Below are 17,786 nucleotides of genomic sequence, written 5' to 3' on the forward strand. Positions count from 1 at the left end.
TCCGTTTTTAGACGTGTCTTCGAGATTTGTTAGGGTTTGTGTCCAACTCAGGAAGTCGAGAAGGCGGCGGCTCCCTGAAGATGGAATAAGGTTCTCCCCGCCTAGCCCTCGTTCCGATGGTGCGTTTAGCATCGTCGGTGGACGTGCGGATGTGTGTCTCCGGTGGATCTGTCCTTCGTGGATTCGCTCGGATCCGTTCGTCGTTCATCTACGTTCGTGTGTTTTCAGGATGGATCCTTCCGATCTACGCTACTCTTCATCGGCGACGGTTGCTGTTCTGGTGCGCTGGTCCTATGGGGCCTTAGCACGACGACTTCCCGACTGTCTACTACAACAAGTTTTGCCCAACTCCGGCGAGGGAGGGGCGATGACGGCGGCGCGCCTTCGGCTCGCTTCAGTGCTTGTAGTCGTCGCTAGGTGCTCTACGGATCTGGATGTTATTTATATTATTTCTGGTGTTCGTTGTACTGCCATGATTAAAGATGAATAGATTGGATGTTTTCCCGCAAAAAAATCTCTCTGTTCTTTTCTTTTTTTATCTAGACATTGTTTGTTTTTTCTTTTTTCTGTTTTTTTGATAAAGGATGCTTTTATTATCTAGAATGTAGCATCAAGACGATACAAAGCATTTAGAGTATCACCCATTCTCTACATAACTAGGATGCACATAGTCAAACACCAAAAAATCTGACAAAAAACAAGAAAAAAATCCGACAATTTGACAACAGTAGAGTACTATAAACTGACACTATACCTATGTCGAAAGGGCTGGTGGACCAATCCGAAGATTATGTTGCCATCCACGTTGGGTAAAAACCTCCATAGCCACCTGCTTCAATCGCGTACACACCGCCTTCAATAGTGGTTGGTACTCCGATTGTTTTAGCATAGACCACGTATGAAACGAGTGAGTGCAACGGAAAATAACCTGCAGAGGAGAAGCATTTTTGTCCTTAAAAATCAAATCATTTTTGCATAGGCAAAGCGACCATAGTAAGGCATACGCTCCCACTCTTATTAGTGTTTTGAACCTATTTAAAATATGTCCAACTAATGACAAAAATATTGACAACATTTATGGGCGGATACAAATTTTCTTTTGATGTTGTTGTAAATGGCATGACCTTTTGAATTGCTACTATTCCAGATCAAAATGGGCACCAACCAAACCAAGGATATTCAAGGAGAATGTGAGTGGATTCGGTCCGATGTGGATGGGAAGATTATTCTCACTTGAATGCTAGCTGCTTCTTTTTTCTAACGAGAGAGACCGCATCTTCTCTTCTTTCACCACAGAGATTGATCTGATCCTTTTAGTGGCACTCCACGAAAGTTCATCAGAAAATAGCCGGTTCGCCAATCCGCTCTCACGTTCATGGACAAGGACTTATTACTATGTTTTCCCTTTTTCTTTTCTTTTAAGACTAGGAGCACGGATTATATTGTACTCCCTCCGTTCCTAAATATAAGTCTTTTTAGAGATTTCAATAAGGGACTGCATATGGAGCAAAGTGAATGAATCTACGCTCTAAAATATGTCTACGTACATCCGTATGTCATAGTCCATTTGAAATGTCTAAAAAGACATATATTTAGGAACGGAGGGAGTACGTAGGTAGCTTGGATATGTATATTTATTACCAGTAATAAATGTTTTGAATAATAGGATGATCAATATTAGAGGCGATCCAAATAATGACCAAACCCATTGGCAAACTAACCTCAAAGCAAATGCAAGTACAATTATACAAGCCTGATAAGAAGGATGCCTGTCAACAATACCAACTGAACAAATAAGAAATAGGCAGAGTGGGGGCTGTATATCATTTCTCCTTACATCACGAACAATGCCCGACACTTAGGATTAAATATTCTAACAAAACCCGTATACTTCATTCTGTAGAGTACAAACATATAAATACCATTATAGCACTAATGTCCAGCAAAGACCCACTTAGTGCTTCAAATACAGATACAATACAAAAATATAGAAAACTGAAAACTTATGTAGATTCATGTACCAAACAATTTGCATGCAGCGGAATTGGCACTCCTTGTTTCATGGTGCATCGTCTTGAGTGTTCTTCATGAGGCATCCCTCCACGCTCTCTTGATTTGTCATATAGCTCACCAAAGACCCACCACGAAGCCTATGCTCGTGACAAGATAAACAGATGACACATGATTTATATCTTCAAGGCTGCTTTGTTTTGCATCATTTGCCGAACAATTCTTGGAGAGAGGAGGACCACAAAGACCAGGGTTGGCCATGTATATATACATCTGATTGTCAAGAGTTTGTAGCTGTGGTCCAGATGGTATTGCACCTGATAGATTGTGGTATGACAAGTTTAAGTGGCTCAAAGAAGTTAGTGCCGACAAACCTGATGGGATTGCACCAGAAAATTTGTTGTATGATAGGTCCAGCGATTCCAAATGCTTTAAATCACCGATCTGATTTGGGATTGTTCATGTCAACTAATTGCTTGATATATTCAAATTGGTGAGGGCAATCAGTAAACTTATCTCCTCTGGGATTTGTCCTGTTAAACTGTTATTGGACAAATCAAGATTCACCAATAGCTTGTAGATTTCGAAACTATAGTCATGCTTTTGGTCTTTCGTGATTACTGGAATGCTCTCTTCAAAGTTGTAATCCTCTGTAGTGTCCTTGGATATTATGGTCATCATTGCCTTCAAGTTTGAGAGTGACCATGGTATGCTTCCTGATATATCGTTGCCTGATATGTCCAAATAATGAAGACGGGCAAGGGAAGTGAGATTGTCCGGAATATGGCCACTGAACATATTGATCTCAACCTCAAGATTTGCAGCAGGGGCATTTTCTCGGGTAACCACATTGGTAATCCTCCAGAGAAACTATTGTGTGAAAGATCGAGGAATTTTAATTGTGATGCACTTTGAAGAATTTCTGGGAATTCACCGGAGAGATCATTGTTGTTCAAGGCTAGACTGAGCATTTGGGAGCCAAACTGATTTGTAGAGTTTGCACCAAACTCCTTGAAGCATTGCATAACATCTCCTGTGAACTTGTTTCCTGGTAGGTCCAGCCGTTGCAGACTAGCCAATCGGCATAAAGATGATGGTATCATGCCTCCAATCTGTTTATTTGAAAGCAACAACTCTTCTAGAAATGGAGCTTTCAGGTCTGAAGACAATGCCCCTGAGAGAAAGAGTTTGATGATAGGTTCAAGCGGACTATATTTATTGGGAGCAACGGGACTTGACTTGTAAGGTTGTTCGACCCGAGATATATATGGTCAGCCGCCATGTGTTGTAAATTTTCTGGTAATGAGCCATGCAACTTGTTTCCCGATGCATGCAAGAATGAAGCTCGGGAAAATGTCAACCAGAACCAATCAAGAATAACATCATCCAGGTTTGAATTTCCAAGAACAAGAACATCAATGTCAATCTGCCATTTGAGCCACTTTGGAAAATGAGGTCTAAAATGGCATGAGGGAAAACCTACGACCTTCAATCTAAATAGAGGAACCCATTTTTGGTTGATAGATAGTTTCAACGAGTTGTATGACAAGTCTAGATACTCTAAATTCAATAGTCCTGCAAAATCCTCCTCTGTGAGCACATTGTTTAATTTATTATAGCTAAGGTCCAAATGCTTTAAATTGCCCAAACTTGAAGAATGCCTTCTCAAGAGCACACCACTGAAGTTCTTGCAGCCAAGGTCTGACAACTTCAAATTACGTAAACTCTCAAAATGTTCCTTGAGGAGTACACTGTTGAAGTTGTTGTAGCTGATGTCCAACCATTCCAAATTACAAAAACTTGGAAAATGTTCCCTGAGGAGCACACCGCTGAAGTTGTTGTAGCTGAGGTCCAAAAACTTCAAATTACCTAAACTTGTGAAATGTTCCCTGAGGAGCACGGCGCTGAAGTTGTTGTATCCTAGGTCCAAAAACTTGAAATTACCTAAAACTCGCAAAATGTCCCTTGAAGAGCACACTACTGAAGTTGTTGTAGCTGACGCGCAAACTCTCTAAATTACCTAAACTTGTGAAATGATCTTTCAAGAGCACACCGTTGAAGTTATTGTATCCTAGGTCTAGTTCTTTCAAATTACCAAGTGCTCGAACTCCTACGGGTAGAGGGCCAGCCATCATGTTTCCAGATGCACGGAGAACACTCAGATTGGTCATGTTCCTAATCCAAACGGGTAGATTTCCGGTCATATTTGTATACTGTACTGACAACTCTTGCAATGTATTCCATGAACACATTGGCAATCGATCCATGAACTCAGACATGCTCGTGTTAATGTTGTTAAAATCAAATGCCGATACCTCCAAATCACACAAATTTTCTAAATTTCTTGGTAGCAAACTCTCAAGATTGTTCCACCTCAAGTCTATGACCTGAAGCGACATCATGTTTCCCAGTTCACTGGGAACGGACCCATTCCAGCCGCAAAATGAGAGGTAGAGCTCCTTGAGGCTTGTAAGATTCCAGAACCAGTTGTGCTTGAGTGATGTATAGAAGTTGTTCTCAGACATAACAAGGACCTCAAGGTGCGAGAGGTTGGAGTTGGAATGTAAATTACTAGCAGGCACAGTACTATTAAGGTCACATTCGTGCAAGCAAAGCACTTTAAGAGAAGGGAGCATGTTAACCGTGTGAACCCAATCCCTCACAAAACTAAGATCCACAAAGCTCATGTCAAGATGACTCAACAAAGAGAGGCGTGGCAACCATGCAAGATCCACTGCTCGAAGACCATCATAATTACCACTAACATCGAGATATTGCAACTTGGAGAGATTCCCAAGTTGGGAAGGTATCGTCCCAGTGAACACTTCTTCTTCGGTACAACCCCCCGTAAACACATCAACGGTGGAGATTTGTTTATACCTCTTCATAATAAAGGGTAGGATGGTCCTTTTTATTTTTTTAGAGTATGATGTTTTTTTTATGTATACGACACCCAACCCCCGCCGGACTGGGCCGGGCCCATAAGTTTGTAGAGTATGATGGTCTTTTTTTTATGTATACGACACCCACCCAAAACTAGTGGAGGTAACAGGATTCGATCCGCAGACCTCTTGCAGCAAGCATGAGTGGCTCACCAGTTGACCCGGCTAATGACTGTGTAAAGACTTGACCGTGAAACTTTAAAAACTAACACCAGGGAGCGCGCCTTTTCGCGGGCTGTAAAAAATCACAAAAGAATTGAACCAGCTAGGAATTTAACCACAAATCTCTTGCAACAACCGTGAGTGGCATACCAGTTGAGCTGACTAATGTTTGTGCAAAACAAGGCGTGCGCATACTTAAGAACTAACACTAATGCACAATTTAGGTACCTTTTAAAAAAAATCAAACATTTGTTGGAAATTCTGAATAAATTTCTACAAATCAAATATTTTTTTAAAATCCAACAGTTTTCTAAAATTTCATTTTTTTAGAAGCATGACATATTTCGAAAATTTTGAACAACATTTTTAAAAGCATGAACATTTCAAAAAAAATTAAAGAGATATGTTATTTCAAAATGTTAAGAATATTCTTTTGAACAACATTTTCAATAATTTTAAAGAGAGATGAGGGGCGTGCAAACTTAAGAAGTAACATTCTGAACAATTTTATGAACACAACTTGAACACTTGCTTTCTTTCTGGCTTATTATGTGGCAAATGTAACTTCATGAAGTTTTAAGCCGGTTTAGCTCTCACGTGAGGAACAAAGCATGCATTGGGCCCTTCGTATCATGCATGGTTGGACACGCGTGCGTGATTGAGCCTTTGGTGTTGGGTGACACGCATGAGGGAGCCTCGTACTGGATGCCTGGATTTCTGTTTTTCTTTCAGTTATACGGTTTAATACCGAGCCTGATTTGAATTCGGTTATTAAAAAGAAAAAAATTGATTTTTGGACATTCTTGAAATGAACCCAACTTTTGCAAGCAGGTGGGCATGGCCATGATATGCATCCATGCCAGGTTTGAACGATTCTGACACCGTATGCAAGTCGCGACACCTCCGGCCATTTATCGTCATTTTTTTACAGAGAAAACTCCAGAAAAGGCAAAACTTGTCGAAACACAGGCAACTTGGACTGGTGACTTGAATTGGTCAGAAAAGGCCATGAAAAAATTGGGGCCAATTAAAGGATGTTGAGAAACAACATGCTCTCAGACGGACCTTTCTGGCCAACCCGGATAAACCTCTGTTGAACATGGTCCATTTGGGCATTCTTGAAATGACCCCAATTTTCCAAGCAGGTGGGCATGCCCAAGGTAGGCATCCATGCCAGGTTTGAACAAATTTCCGACATCGTATGCAAGTTGCGACACATCTAGTCATTTATCGATCTTTTTTACCAAGAAAACACCAGACAATGCAAAACTTTTCAAAAACCAAAGAAACTTGACATGGTGCCTTGAATTGGTCATAGAAGCCATGAAGAAAATTGGGGCCATTTCCATTGAACATTTGTGTTTTTTGGGACATTCTTGTAACAATCCCAACTTTTGCTAGCAAGTGGGCATGCCCATGGTTTGCATCCATGCTAGGTTCGAAGGGGAAAAGTATTTAAAATCATAATAAAAAATAGTTACTTAAAACTGTCATATTGGTGAATTATTTTCTGTTTTTGCGAGTGCCAATGGGCCAGCCCAGTTGGCCGGCCTCCTGCGTGTGTTGCCGTCTATTTGATGCTACTTCCGAAACATATGGGATTTCCTAACTGAGACTCGTTGCATGAAGTTGTCAACCGAACGGATAGAACGAGCGAAACAAGTAACATTATGGTCTCGCCTATTGAGCATCCTTAGTGACCACTGAACCTTCAATATTTCGAATATTTTAAAACCAATTTCCAGAATTTCAAACTATTCATATTTATTAATCAATGTTTAAGAAATTCAGAAAATGTTCATAATTTGAAAAAAAATTGTACATGTCTTCAAATTTTTTTTTCAAATCAGGAATTTCAGAAAATGTTCATGTTTTCCAAAAAATGTTCAAAATGTGTTTATTCAAAATTTTCAGAACTGTTAGAGAAATGATTGGGATTCCAAAAAAAATTTCATGTATTATAATTTGTTTGGAATTTAAATCAATGTTCTAGTTTTCATATTCTTTTAAAAAAATTCAAAAAATGATGGTCTTATGCTTCTGTTACAAAAATTGTTCGCAATTACAAAAATGTTTGTTGTTTTTTCATTTCTTTTCTGGAGTTGGAAAAAAGTTCACGTTCCAACAATTGTTTGTGTTTCCATAAAAATTTGCAATTATAAAAATGTTCCGGTTTTATAAAATATTCGCGTTTCAAAGCTGTTCATGGTTTTAAAAAAATGTTTCAGTTTATTTTGTATTTGTTGAAAAATCTGAAAAGTGATTGGGATTCACAAAAAAATCACGTTTTGTTTTCAAAAAAATATTTTGCGTTGGAAGTCTTTAAAAAATTCTGCATCGTTCGTATCCTTAATGCTTTGCGCTGATATTTAGGGGAAAACGGTGGCTAGGCGTGCTGGTTGTAACACGTTTCTCAAAGTCTGGAGGTCCTGAGTTCGAGTTCCTGAAAGTGTGCTTTTATTTTTGAAGCGCTGCTATACGCTATCTTCATGGGCCGGCCCAATCGGGTGGTCTTCTCTACATATACGTCTGGCAAGGAAGTACGACTTGTGAAATGACTATATTACCCTTTATACGTTTTAGGAGGGGGGTTGTACCGAAACAGGTCTCCATTGACAACAGTTATTGCCATGGCGCCATGATGAGAGATGACCAGCGGGGTCGAGGAGGCTTGCCTTGAAGGACAAGAGCGCATCTCGCTCACTGCTAAGGCAATCCTCTGATACACTCGCTTGGGCATGGGAAGTGGATGCTGCTTGGGAGATGAGGAAGCAAAGGAGTAGTGCAGTTGCTCGAACAAGGAGCGCGAGCTTTGTATTCAAGATTAGCTCAGTAACTTGGGCAAAGAGACTTGACTCCCCCAGTCCACGTCATTGTCTGCATACTTTTCTTCCAGTGATACTTTTCTTCTGGTGGCGGGTTGTGGCCAAGCACGCATGCATACTTTTCTTCTAGTGAATTAATAACGATGGATGGCTCCAACGGCTCCTGTACGGAGCGGCGACTACGGAGGCGATGGCGCGGGCGAGGCGGGCGCGGGGGTTTCCGACCAGCGGTGCGCGTTGATACGTCCATTTTGCATCATGCTTTTATATTAATATTTATTGCAGTATGAGCTGTTATTACACATTATATATCAACACTTATGGCTATTCTATCTTATTTTACAAGGTTTACCATGAAGAGGGGGAATGCCGGCAGTTGGAATTCTGGCTGGAAAAGGAGCAAATATTGGAAACATATTCTGCACAGCTCCAAAAGTCCTGAAACTTCACGGAACTTACTTTTGGAATTTATAAGAATTACTGAGCGAAAGAAACACCTGAGGGGGCCCACATCCTGGCCAGGAGGGTGGGGGGCGCGCCCACCCCTGCTGGGCACGCCCCCTGTCTCCTGGGCCCCCTGGTGGCCCTCCGGTGTCCATCTTCTGCTATATGAAGGCTTTTACCCTGGAAAAAATCATGGGCAAGCTTACGGGACGAAACTCCGCCGCCACGAGGCGGAACCTTGGCGGAACCAATCTAGGGCTCCGACAGAGCTGTTCTGCCGGGGAAACTTCCCTCCGGGAGGGAGAAATCATCACCATCGTCATCACCAACGATCCTCTCATCGGGAGGGGGTCAATCTCCATCAACATCTTCACCAGCACCATCTCCTCTAAAACCCTAGTTCATCTCGTGTATCCAATCTTGTATCAAAACCACAAATTGATACCTGTGGGTTGCTAGTAGTGTTGATTACTCCTTGTAGTTGATGCTAATTGGTTTACTTGGTGGAAGATCATATGTTCAGATCCTTAATGCATATTATTACTCCTCTGATTATGAAAATGAATATGCTTTGTGAGTAGTTACGTTTTTTTCTGAGGACATGGGCGAAGTCTTACTATTAGTAGTCATGTGAATTTGGTATTCGTTCGATATTTTGATGAGATGTATGTTGTCTTTCCTCTAGTGGTGTTATGTGAACGTCGACTACATGACACTTCACCATTATTTGGGCCTAGAGGAAGGCATTGGGAAGTAATAAGTAGATGATGGGTTGCTAGAGTGACAGAAGCTTAAACCCTAGTTTATGTGTTGCTTCGTTAGGGGCTGATTTGGATCCATATGTTTAATGTTGTGGTTAGGTTTACCTTAATACTTCTTTTGTAGTTGCGGATGCTTGCAATAGGGGTTAATCATAAGTGGGATGCTTGTCCAAGTAAGGGCAGTACCCAAGTACCGGTCCACCCACATATCAAATTATCAAAGTACCGAACGTGAATCATATGAGCGTGATGAAAAGTAGCTTGACGATAATTCCCATGTGTCCTCGGGAGCTCCTTTCTCATTATAAGAAATTGTCCAGGCTTATCCTTTGCTACATAAAGGATTGGGCCACCTTGCTGCACTTTATTTACTTTCATTGCTTGTTTCGCGTTACAATTTATCTTATCACAAAACTATCTATTACCTACAATTTCAGTGCTTGCAGAGAAAACCTTACTGAAAACCGCTTATCATTTCCTTCTGCTCCTCGTTGGGTTCGACACTCTTACTTATCGAAAGGACTACGATAGATCCCCTACACTTGTGGGTCATCACGCATCGGAGTGGACGCTGGTCCATGGAGGCGCGGCGCTGGCGTGCCCTGCGCCCTTGGAGGGGCCGCGGCGGGCCTTAGAGGGCGCCGGAGGCCGGTCCGGCAGTCGCTTTTGGGCTTTGGCGGAGGAGGACTCGGAGGAAGAAAAAGAAGCCGTAGCTGATGGTGCGGTGGCGGCAGGCGGTCCGGCGACGTGCTCGCTGGCGGATTTTGTGGCCAGGGCGGAGGAGCTCGGTGGCTCGCTCCAGGCTCCGGCGGCGGGCGTTCGCGCCAGGAGGGCGTGGCCCTCGCCGAAGCGGATCTCAGGCTGGGGCCCTGCGACTCGCTGCTCCGGCGACGACCAAGCGGCAGGGGCTTGCTGTCCTTGCGGTCCCGGATGCGGAGGAGGGTCTCCTGCTCCGGGCTGTCCCGTTGTGCCGGCGGGCGGCGACGTCGGGATCGCACTGCGCTAGGGTTGGGTATCCAGTGCAGGCTGGTCAGGTGGGCCTTGGGGCATCCTCGGGTGCGCGGCCCACTCCCGGCTTGGGCCTGGCCCAAGTGGCGGAGACAAGCCCGGCTCGGCGGTGCCTGGGGCGATCCGTGTCGCTTCGCAGGAAACCCAGCCCGCCTAGCCCAGGCCCAGTGGAGCGGGTACTTAAGTGGCTCTGGATGCGCAAAGTAACCCTAGATCCGTCGCTAGGGTTTCCAGCCACCATTTCGGAGGTGCGTCGTTTCAGCCGCTCCGCTCGCTCTCTTCTCCCCACTGGCCCCCCGCTGCCCCTCGCGTGCTCCTTCGCTGAGGCGGTGGTGATGGGTTCCAAGGCCGACCGGCGGGCGGACAAGCGCCTCCTGCCGCCCCTCGACCCTAAGGCGGAGCGCAGCCGCGAGCGCGAGCTCCGCGCGCAGGCCAAGGCGCAAGGCGCGGTGCGTGACGGGGAGGCGGGCGGCTGGGGGCCGCCGCCGCCGTGGTGGTTGCGCGCAAGAAGTGGAAGAAGGAGGAGTACAAGAAGAAGGGGCTCGAGCTCAAGCGTCTAGATGAGATGCCTCAGTTCCAGGGTGACCGGATCGGCAACCCCTAGGCTGCGAAGAAGAAGAAGAAGTTGAAGCCGGTGGGGGCGTTGGAATCCAAGCTGTCGCCCTCGCTACCTGCGGGTTCCTCCAAGGGCACGGCGGCCGAGCCCATTCCGGTGGAGGAAGCGGACGACAGGGAGTGTTTCAAGTGCGGCCGGGCAAGGCACTTCCAGAGCACCTGCAAGTTCAAGCCACTCTGCATCCTCCGCTCCTAGGAGGGCCACGTCTCGGCCAACTGCCCCTCCCGTGGCAAGCCCCTCCAGCTTCAGACCATGGGGCATTCCATTCCTAGCGGGGGTTTCTTCTGCCTTCAGTTCCCGGAAGACGACGAGGCTGATCAGCAGTGCGGGTTCGGGGTCAACGCTGCCATCCTCACCGCAGCCCCGGGCCTGCTCTCGAAGGAGCTACTGGAGGTGGAGCTGCCTCTCCTTTTTGTGGCGCATGGGACTGGCAGGTGGCCCAGATCGATGCCGACCGCTTCTCGGTGGTCTTCCCAGATCCGGCCATGCTGCACATGGCGACTCGCAGTGGCAAGCTATTCCTCTCTATCAACAACATCACTGCGCTCATTCATGATGCCGTGGCCGACGCGCCCAAAGGGGACTCCATGCCAGAGGTGTGGATTAAGCTGTGGGGCATCCCTCCCAAGCATCGCAGGGTGGACAGACTGATGGTGGGGATGACTATGTTGGGCAGACCGCTGGTGGTGGATGAGCTCTCCTTGATCCGCTCAGGCCCGGTGTGGATGCTTTTCGCTTGCCGCAAGCCAGAGAAGATGCACGGGTCGGTCCAGATCTGGTTCACTGGGGAGGGTTTCCTATTCAAGCTTGAGCCGGAGCTCGATCCACCCCGTCGTGCAGCTCCAGCACTGCCCCCTCCCCCCCCGCCCCGCCTACCAAGGACAAGGACCCGGACAACGGAGACAAGGACAAGACCCATGACAAGGACCACAAGGCGAGCATGGACGACGACTCCATCGACACGGTGGTGTGGGAGAAGCTCGGCCTTCGTGGTGCGGGCTCTCCGGCGGCGCACACTCGTCACGCTCTTGTCCCGGCTTCGGTAGCGGCAATGGACGTGGAGGTGGTGAATCAGTATGGCTCCAACTTGGGGATGGCGACCCCCCCTCGGTGGCCATGCTCGACAAGGGAATGACGGTGTCTTGCGAGACGGGCGTGCCTGCGGGTGAGCGCACGCTGATGGTGCTGTCTGCTAGCACCCTCCTCCCCTTCCCGACCGGGTCGCCGGCCTCGGTAGGGCACGGTGGAAGCAAGAGCGGCTCCATGCAGCAAGCCAATAAGCTAGCGGGGCGCAAAGTCATCACGGATGGTATCAGGCCCATGGAGCAGCTTGGCGCGCCGCCTACTCCTCGTCAGCTGGTGATGGCGCTCGCCTCCCCCCTCGCGCAGCCCATTGGAGACGTTCTGCTCCAGGAGGCAACCAAGGCGGCGCTGATCCCGCAGGCCAAGAGATCCAAGGCGGTGGTTGCGGCTCCGGTGCGTTCCAGCTCACGCTCTAGGGGCGCCAAGGCGAACCTGCCGGCGCTGCAGCGGGCGCAACTCATCCAGGCCCGGAAGAATCTCGAGCACACAGGTAACCCGACCCCTTGCTTTTCGGTTCTGCACGTGTTCTCTGATGATCATCTTAGTGAGGTGTTAGAGGAGAGTGGGGTGGACGCGTCGTGTCTTGGGGGTTCGCGTGAGTTGATCCCTCTGCTGCGCGCGAAGGAGCAGGCGCAAGCTGCGCTCGCAGCTGCGGCTGCAGCGCACACGGACCAGCTGGTGCAGGAGGCAGGGGCCCCTCTAGCACCAGCTGTTCGGCCCGATGAGGTGGTGTTGGCAACAGGGGTTGCCCCCTCCCTCGCCTTGCAGGGCCAAGGTGAGGCGTGTGGCCAAAGCGGTGTCTTCGAGAGGCATCCGCCTTCGCAATCGAATCATCTAGATGCGTGCTATCTTTTGGAACATTCGTGGATTCGGTCACGTGGGGCGTCGATCCCAGCTAAAGGTGTACATGCGGAAGGAGGGTATCGACATTGTAGGCTTGCAGGAGACCATTAAGTTAGATTTTCGTCATCATGAGTTGCTTGCCATCGACCCTCTGGAGAGGTTCTCCTGGAACCACCTTGCTGCGTCAGGGCACTCTGGGGGCATGCTGCTTGGCTTTGACCAAGCTGTCTATGAAGTGCTAGCATGGGATGCAGGCACCTTTTTTTCTAGCAGGGCACATTCACCACCGTCAGTCTCGGAGGGAGCTGGTGGTGATTCAGGTTTACGGACCTGCGGATCACTCGAGATCGGCCGAATTTTTGGGCGAAGTGCAAACGAAGGTGCTCTCGGTGAGCTCCTCGCTTATCCCTCTAGTAGTTGGGGGATTTCAATCTGATCCGCTCGGGTGCGGACAGGAACAACTGCAATATTAACTGGCTAAGGGTGACCATGTTTAATAATGCCATTGCCACCATGGCTCTTCGCGAGGTGGCTCGGTCTGGGGCTCACTACACGTGGACGAATAAGCAGCTGGACCTAGTGCGAACAGTGCTAGATAGGGTGTTTATCTCTCCTGACTGGGAGCTGGTTTACCCCTTATGCTCGCTTGTCGCGGAGACCAGGATCGGGTCGGACCAAGCCCTCGATTTTTCTTTGAAACGGCTTGGTTCAAAAATCCAGACTTCGATTCCATCTTTAGGGTGAAGTGGAACTTTTGCGTTAGCCAAGTGGGTAACCAACGGGGCCCGATGGAGTTCTGGATTGCGGTAGAGAGCCGCCTTCGGGCTAGTCTCAAGGGTTGGGGGGCCAACTTGGGCCGCCAGGATAGGATGCTCAGGGAGAGTATCCTCACAGAGATCGCGAGTCTTGACCAACAGGATGACACGAGGCCTTTCTTAGAACTAGAATGGGCCCGTCGTTAAGCGTTGTAAGACCAGGTGCAGTCCCTGCTCCGAGCGGAAGAGGAGTCTGGAGGCGTCGGGGTGGCCTAAAGTGGATCCTCAAAGGCGATGCCAACACGAAATACTTCCACGCCTACGCTAATGGGAGACGGCGTAGATGTGCGATCCTTTGCTTGTAGTCCGAACAGGGGTTACTGCTAGCTCAGGCGGATATAGTGCATCACGTTTACGACTTCTATGTCCAATCGATGGGGACGAGCGACGATCAGCAAGTGGGGGTACGCGCTGATATATGGGACCCTTGCCAGCTAATCACCGATCGGGAAAACGAGGAGCTGGGGCTCGCCTTTTTACCCGAGGAGATTGATGCTGCTCTCAGGAGCATGAAAACCGATACTGCGCCAGGCCCGGACGGGTGGCCCGTGGCAATGTTCAAACACTTCTGGTCGATCCTGCAGGGGCCTATGTTCGAGGTGTGCAACGGTTTTATGCGCAGGACAGTAGACATCTCCAGGCTCAACTTTGGGGTCCTCTCGCTCATCCCTAAGGTGGCAGGAGTCAATGACATCCGTCAATTTAGACCTATCACGCTTATTAATGTGCCTTTTTAAGATCTGTTCCAAAGCTACCACCTCACGCCTCGTCCTGATCGCGCACCGTACTATTAGCCGCACTCAAACTGCGTTCATCCGTGGCCGAAACATCCTGGAGGGCTCTCACGCGCTGCAGGAAATCCTCCATGAGCTAAAACACACTAGGGAGCCGGCCATTCTTCTTAAATTAGACTTCGAAAAAGTGTACGGCTGCGTGAACTGGAATTTTCTGCGTCAGGTCTTGCTCAGCCGGGGTTTCTCGGCCGTGTGGGTCCATCGAGTGATGCAGCTGGTCTCAGGTGGCCAGACTACGATCTCGATCAATGAGGAAGTAGGTAATTTCTTCCGGAATAAGCGGGGACTGCGTCAGGGTGACCCGATGTCCCCGCTGTTGTTCAATTTTGTGGTGGACACCCTTGCAGCTATGCTTCGGAGGGCGACCACGGCTGGCCACATCAGGGGTGTGGTCGGCCATCTCATCCCAAGGGGGATCTTGCACTTGCAGTACGCAGACGACACCCTGCTACTGTTCCAACCGGATACTCACAGCATAGCAACGGTGAAAGCCTTGCTGCTGAGCTTTGAAATGATGTCCGGTCTCAAGATCTATTTTCACAAGTGCGAAATGCTATCTATGGGGATAGATAGCGAGGAGGGGCGACGCATCGCGGACCTTCTCAACTGTAAAGTGGGAAAGTTCCCCTTTACGTACTTAGGACTGCCCCTAGCGCCACGAAGGGTGACCATAGATGATTGGGCACCTCTAAATGGGAAAGTCGGTAAGAAAGTGAGCCCCTGGCGTGGCAAGTTCATGTCCTCAGCGGCTAGACTCATCCTGACCAACTCGAGTCTGTCCTCGCTCCCCATGTTCGCCATGTGCCTCTTCCTATTGGCCGAGGGGGTTCACGCCAAAATGGACACGCCGCGAGCCCGCTTCTTTTGGTAAGGGACGGGTCTCAAGCGCATATACCATATGGTCAAATGGGCTGCGGTATGTAGGCCCAAGTCCTTGGGAGGACTAGGTATCACCAATACCAGACTACAAAACATCGAGCTCATGTGCAAGTGGATCTGGAAGCTTTCGCAAGGGGCGACAGGCTTATGGGCTGATATCCTTAGGGCGAAGTACTTCCCCAACGGGAATTTTTTCGAAGCCGAGGCGGGGGGCTCCCCTTTCTGGCAGGACCTACAGGCTATTAGACCGACTTTTGACCAGGGGGCAAGTTCAGTGTCGGCAACGGCCGTTCCACCCGTTTCTGGATTGATTTTTGGGTGGGCACTCGCCCCCTTTGGGAAGATTTCCCGGACTTGTATGCACTTGCGGTGCATCCAAACCAAAGGGTGGCGGAGGCTTTGGCTTCCCCCCAGGCCATAGCCTTCTGCCGAAACCTTAATGCTCTGGAGTCAGCTAAGTGGGGTACTTTGCTGGATCTGGTTTCCCCCGTTGTGCTGTCAAATGAGCCCGACAGGGTGTCGTGGCATCTAAACGCCTCGGGGAAGTTTTCTGTCAAGTCCTTATACAACCAACTGTGCCAAGGGACGGTACAGAGGGAGGTGAAGGGACTTTGGCAAGCCCGCGTTCTGCTAAAGATCAAAGTTTTTCTTTGGCAAATGTTCCGGGACCGCCTCCCCACGTCCATCAACATTGCAAAACAGAATGTCCCGGCAACGGGTCCTTGCGCATTATGCGGGAACCCCGAGAACACAAACCACGTCTTCTTCCTATGTCCCCTAGCTAGGTTTGCTTGGAGCGCTGTGCGCAAGGCTGCCGGTGTCTCATTCGACCCACGCTCCTCTTCCGAACTTGTGGGACTTCTGGATTCAGTTCAGGGTCAACACAAGCGTGTGATGTGGACTAGTATAGGGGCGATGTTATGGTCCTTATGGCTCACCCGCAACAAATTTACCATTGAGGGGTCGTTCCCATCGCACCCGGCTAATATCATATGCAAATGCTCTATCCTCTTGCAGCAGTGGAGTCCGTTGGCGAAGCAGAAGGACTCTGAGATGATGAAGCACGTGCAAGAACGAGTTCACCAAGTCTACGTGGCGGCTAGGGAGCTGGCGACGCCTCCCTAACGATGGGAGTGATCTTTTGTTTCACGAGCCTGCGCGCTCCTGTCCATGGGCTTCGGCCATGTAATGCTCGCAGCCCGGCTATGAACCCTTCACTAAGTCTCCAGATACGCCTTGGGCTTTTGCTTTTGGTCCGTCCGTGTAAAGTCTGTCCGTTTGCTACTCTGCCAGTTCCGTTGTGGGCTTTATTAATTTAAAGCCGGACGCGTCTAGCGCCTTCGTTCTAAAAATAAATAAATTAATAACGATGATTAGGACAGCCGAGCATGCCAAGCACGGCACACAAGCATGGGTGCTATTTCCTAAAAACCGATTCAGAAGGAAACATTACTATTCATTTATTTATTCACGATAAAGCATAGTTTCATACACCGCAGAATGTTCCGGATTTTTTTATGTGTAGATATAGATATACAGTATATGTGCACGAATATACGTATTTATATGTGTTGTATAAAAGGATATAAACACATATACCAAAATAGGCCATGAATACAAAAAGGCATTTGTTTTTTCAGGTACAAAAAAACAGAAATCATGTTGATACAAGTGGGTTAGGAAGCATGTTATGGAGTATGGAGTATGAAGCATGTTGATACAAGTGGGTAAACTGAACATACTCTGCTACAGAAGAACAAACCATGAGCTATCCATTAGCACAAGGGGTAAAGGAAGAACAAACCATATCATGTGCTATCCATCCATGTACTTAATTTGGGTTTAATACCAAGTTCCAGTATAAAAGCCTATTGGATCATGCACCAAATTAGTTGAGAACAGATTGAGTGTCCAAATCATGCATGCTAGCTAGTGGAAGCAATGCAAATATTTAATGATGTTATTAGTGTGAGCCCTGTGGATCTCTGTCCTCAAGGCTTGGTTCTGTTCTGATATCATTGGACTCAAGGCAGTGATAGGCTCCAACAAAATTCAGCCAAGTTCAGAGACGATAACCGACGACAAGTTGCAGTCTGAGCCATTACAAGACTTGCACCTGCACTAAACTGTCGATTTCTTTGGAAGTTTCAGCTCCTGACTCTGTGCACCTCCGCAATCACTCTGCAGTTGGCAAGGTACAAAACGGAACACTTCCATCCAGGTGAATGCCAAATCTGTTGACCTTCGACTGTCACAAAACAGCCCACTCCACATTGCTCTTCTCTGAACTTTGTTTCTAACAGCTAATGCAACTCAATCAAAATGAATTATGACTTGCAGAGAAGCAAGATGCCAACTTTGACAGCATCACCGGCCAGTTTTTTAAAATTAAACTACTTATCATCCATGATTATGTATGTAGTGGTCTCCTGAACTGGAGGCAAATACTTCCCTGCTACTCCGTTACAAATAAAGTTTCTGAATTTGCAAGACATAGTGCTTGCTACCTGTTTCTGAATTTGCCAGACATATACTTATAATGCTGCTACCTGACCAGAGCAAGCTGACTAGAAACACATCCTTACAGCTGCTACAAACGGCTCC

The 17,786-nt window shown here is 47.8% G+C and overlaps 1 protein-coding gene across 1 annotated transcript; it reads right to left on the reverse strand.

Moving 5' to 3' along the window:
• Window positions 1–2,478: 2,478 nt before the first annotated feature.
• LOC123168613 (receptor-like protein EIX1) lies at window positions 2,479–6,312 on the reverse strand. The gene is made up of 5 exons (XM_044586496.1): window positions 6,180–6,312; window positions 5,106–5,187; window positions 4,031–4,917; window positions 3,245–3,954; window positions 2,479–2,880 (listed from the first exon to the last, which is right to left on the reverse strand). The coding sequence occupies exons 1-5, from the start codon at window positions 6,310–6,312 to the stop codon at window positions 2,479–2,481; spliced, it is 2,214 nt and encodes a 737-aa protein (XP_044442431.1).
• Between the last annotated feature and the right edge of the window lie 11,474 nt (window positions 6,313–17,786).

Source organism: Triticum aestivum, chromosome 7D (genome assembly GCF_018294505.1).
Source record: "Triticum aestivum cultivar Chinese Spring chromosome 7D, IWGSC CS RefSeq v2.1, whole genome shotgun sequence".
Taxonomy (NCBI): domain Eukaryota; kingdom Viridiplantae; phylum Streptophyta; class Magnoliopsida; order Poales; family Poaceae; genus Triticum; species Triticum aestivum.

What these genes read in the sequence shown, in the direction of transcription:
- LOC123168613 (XM_044586496.1), bottom strand. Translation starts at nt 6,312, where the DNA reads ATGTCGGAAATTTGTTCAAACCTGGCATGGATGCCTACCTTGGGCATG. An exon ending in TATCCGGGTTGGCCAGAAAG is followed by an intron (nt 5,188 to 6,179) that starts GTCCGTCTGAGA and finishes GATTTTTTACAG; the next exon opens with CCCGCGAAAAGGCGCGCTCC. An exon ending in GTCATTAGCCGGGTCAACTG is followed by an intron (nt 4,918 to 5,105) that starts GTGAGCCACTCA and finishes AAAAATAAAAAG; the next exon opens with GACCATCCTACCCTTTATTA.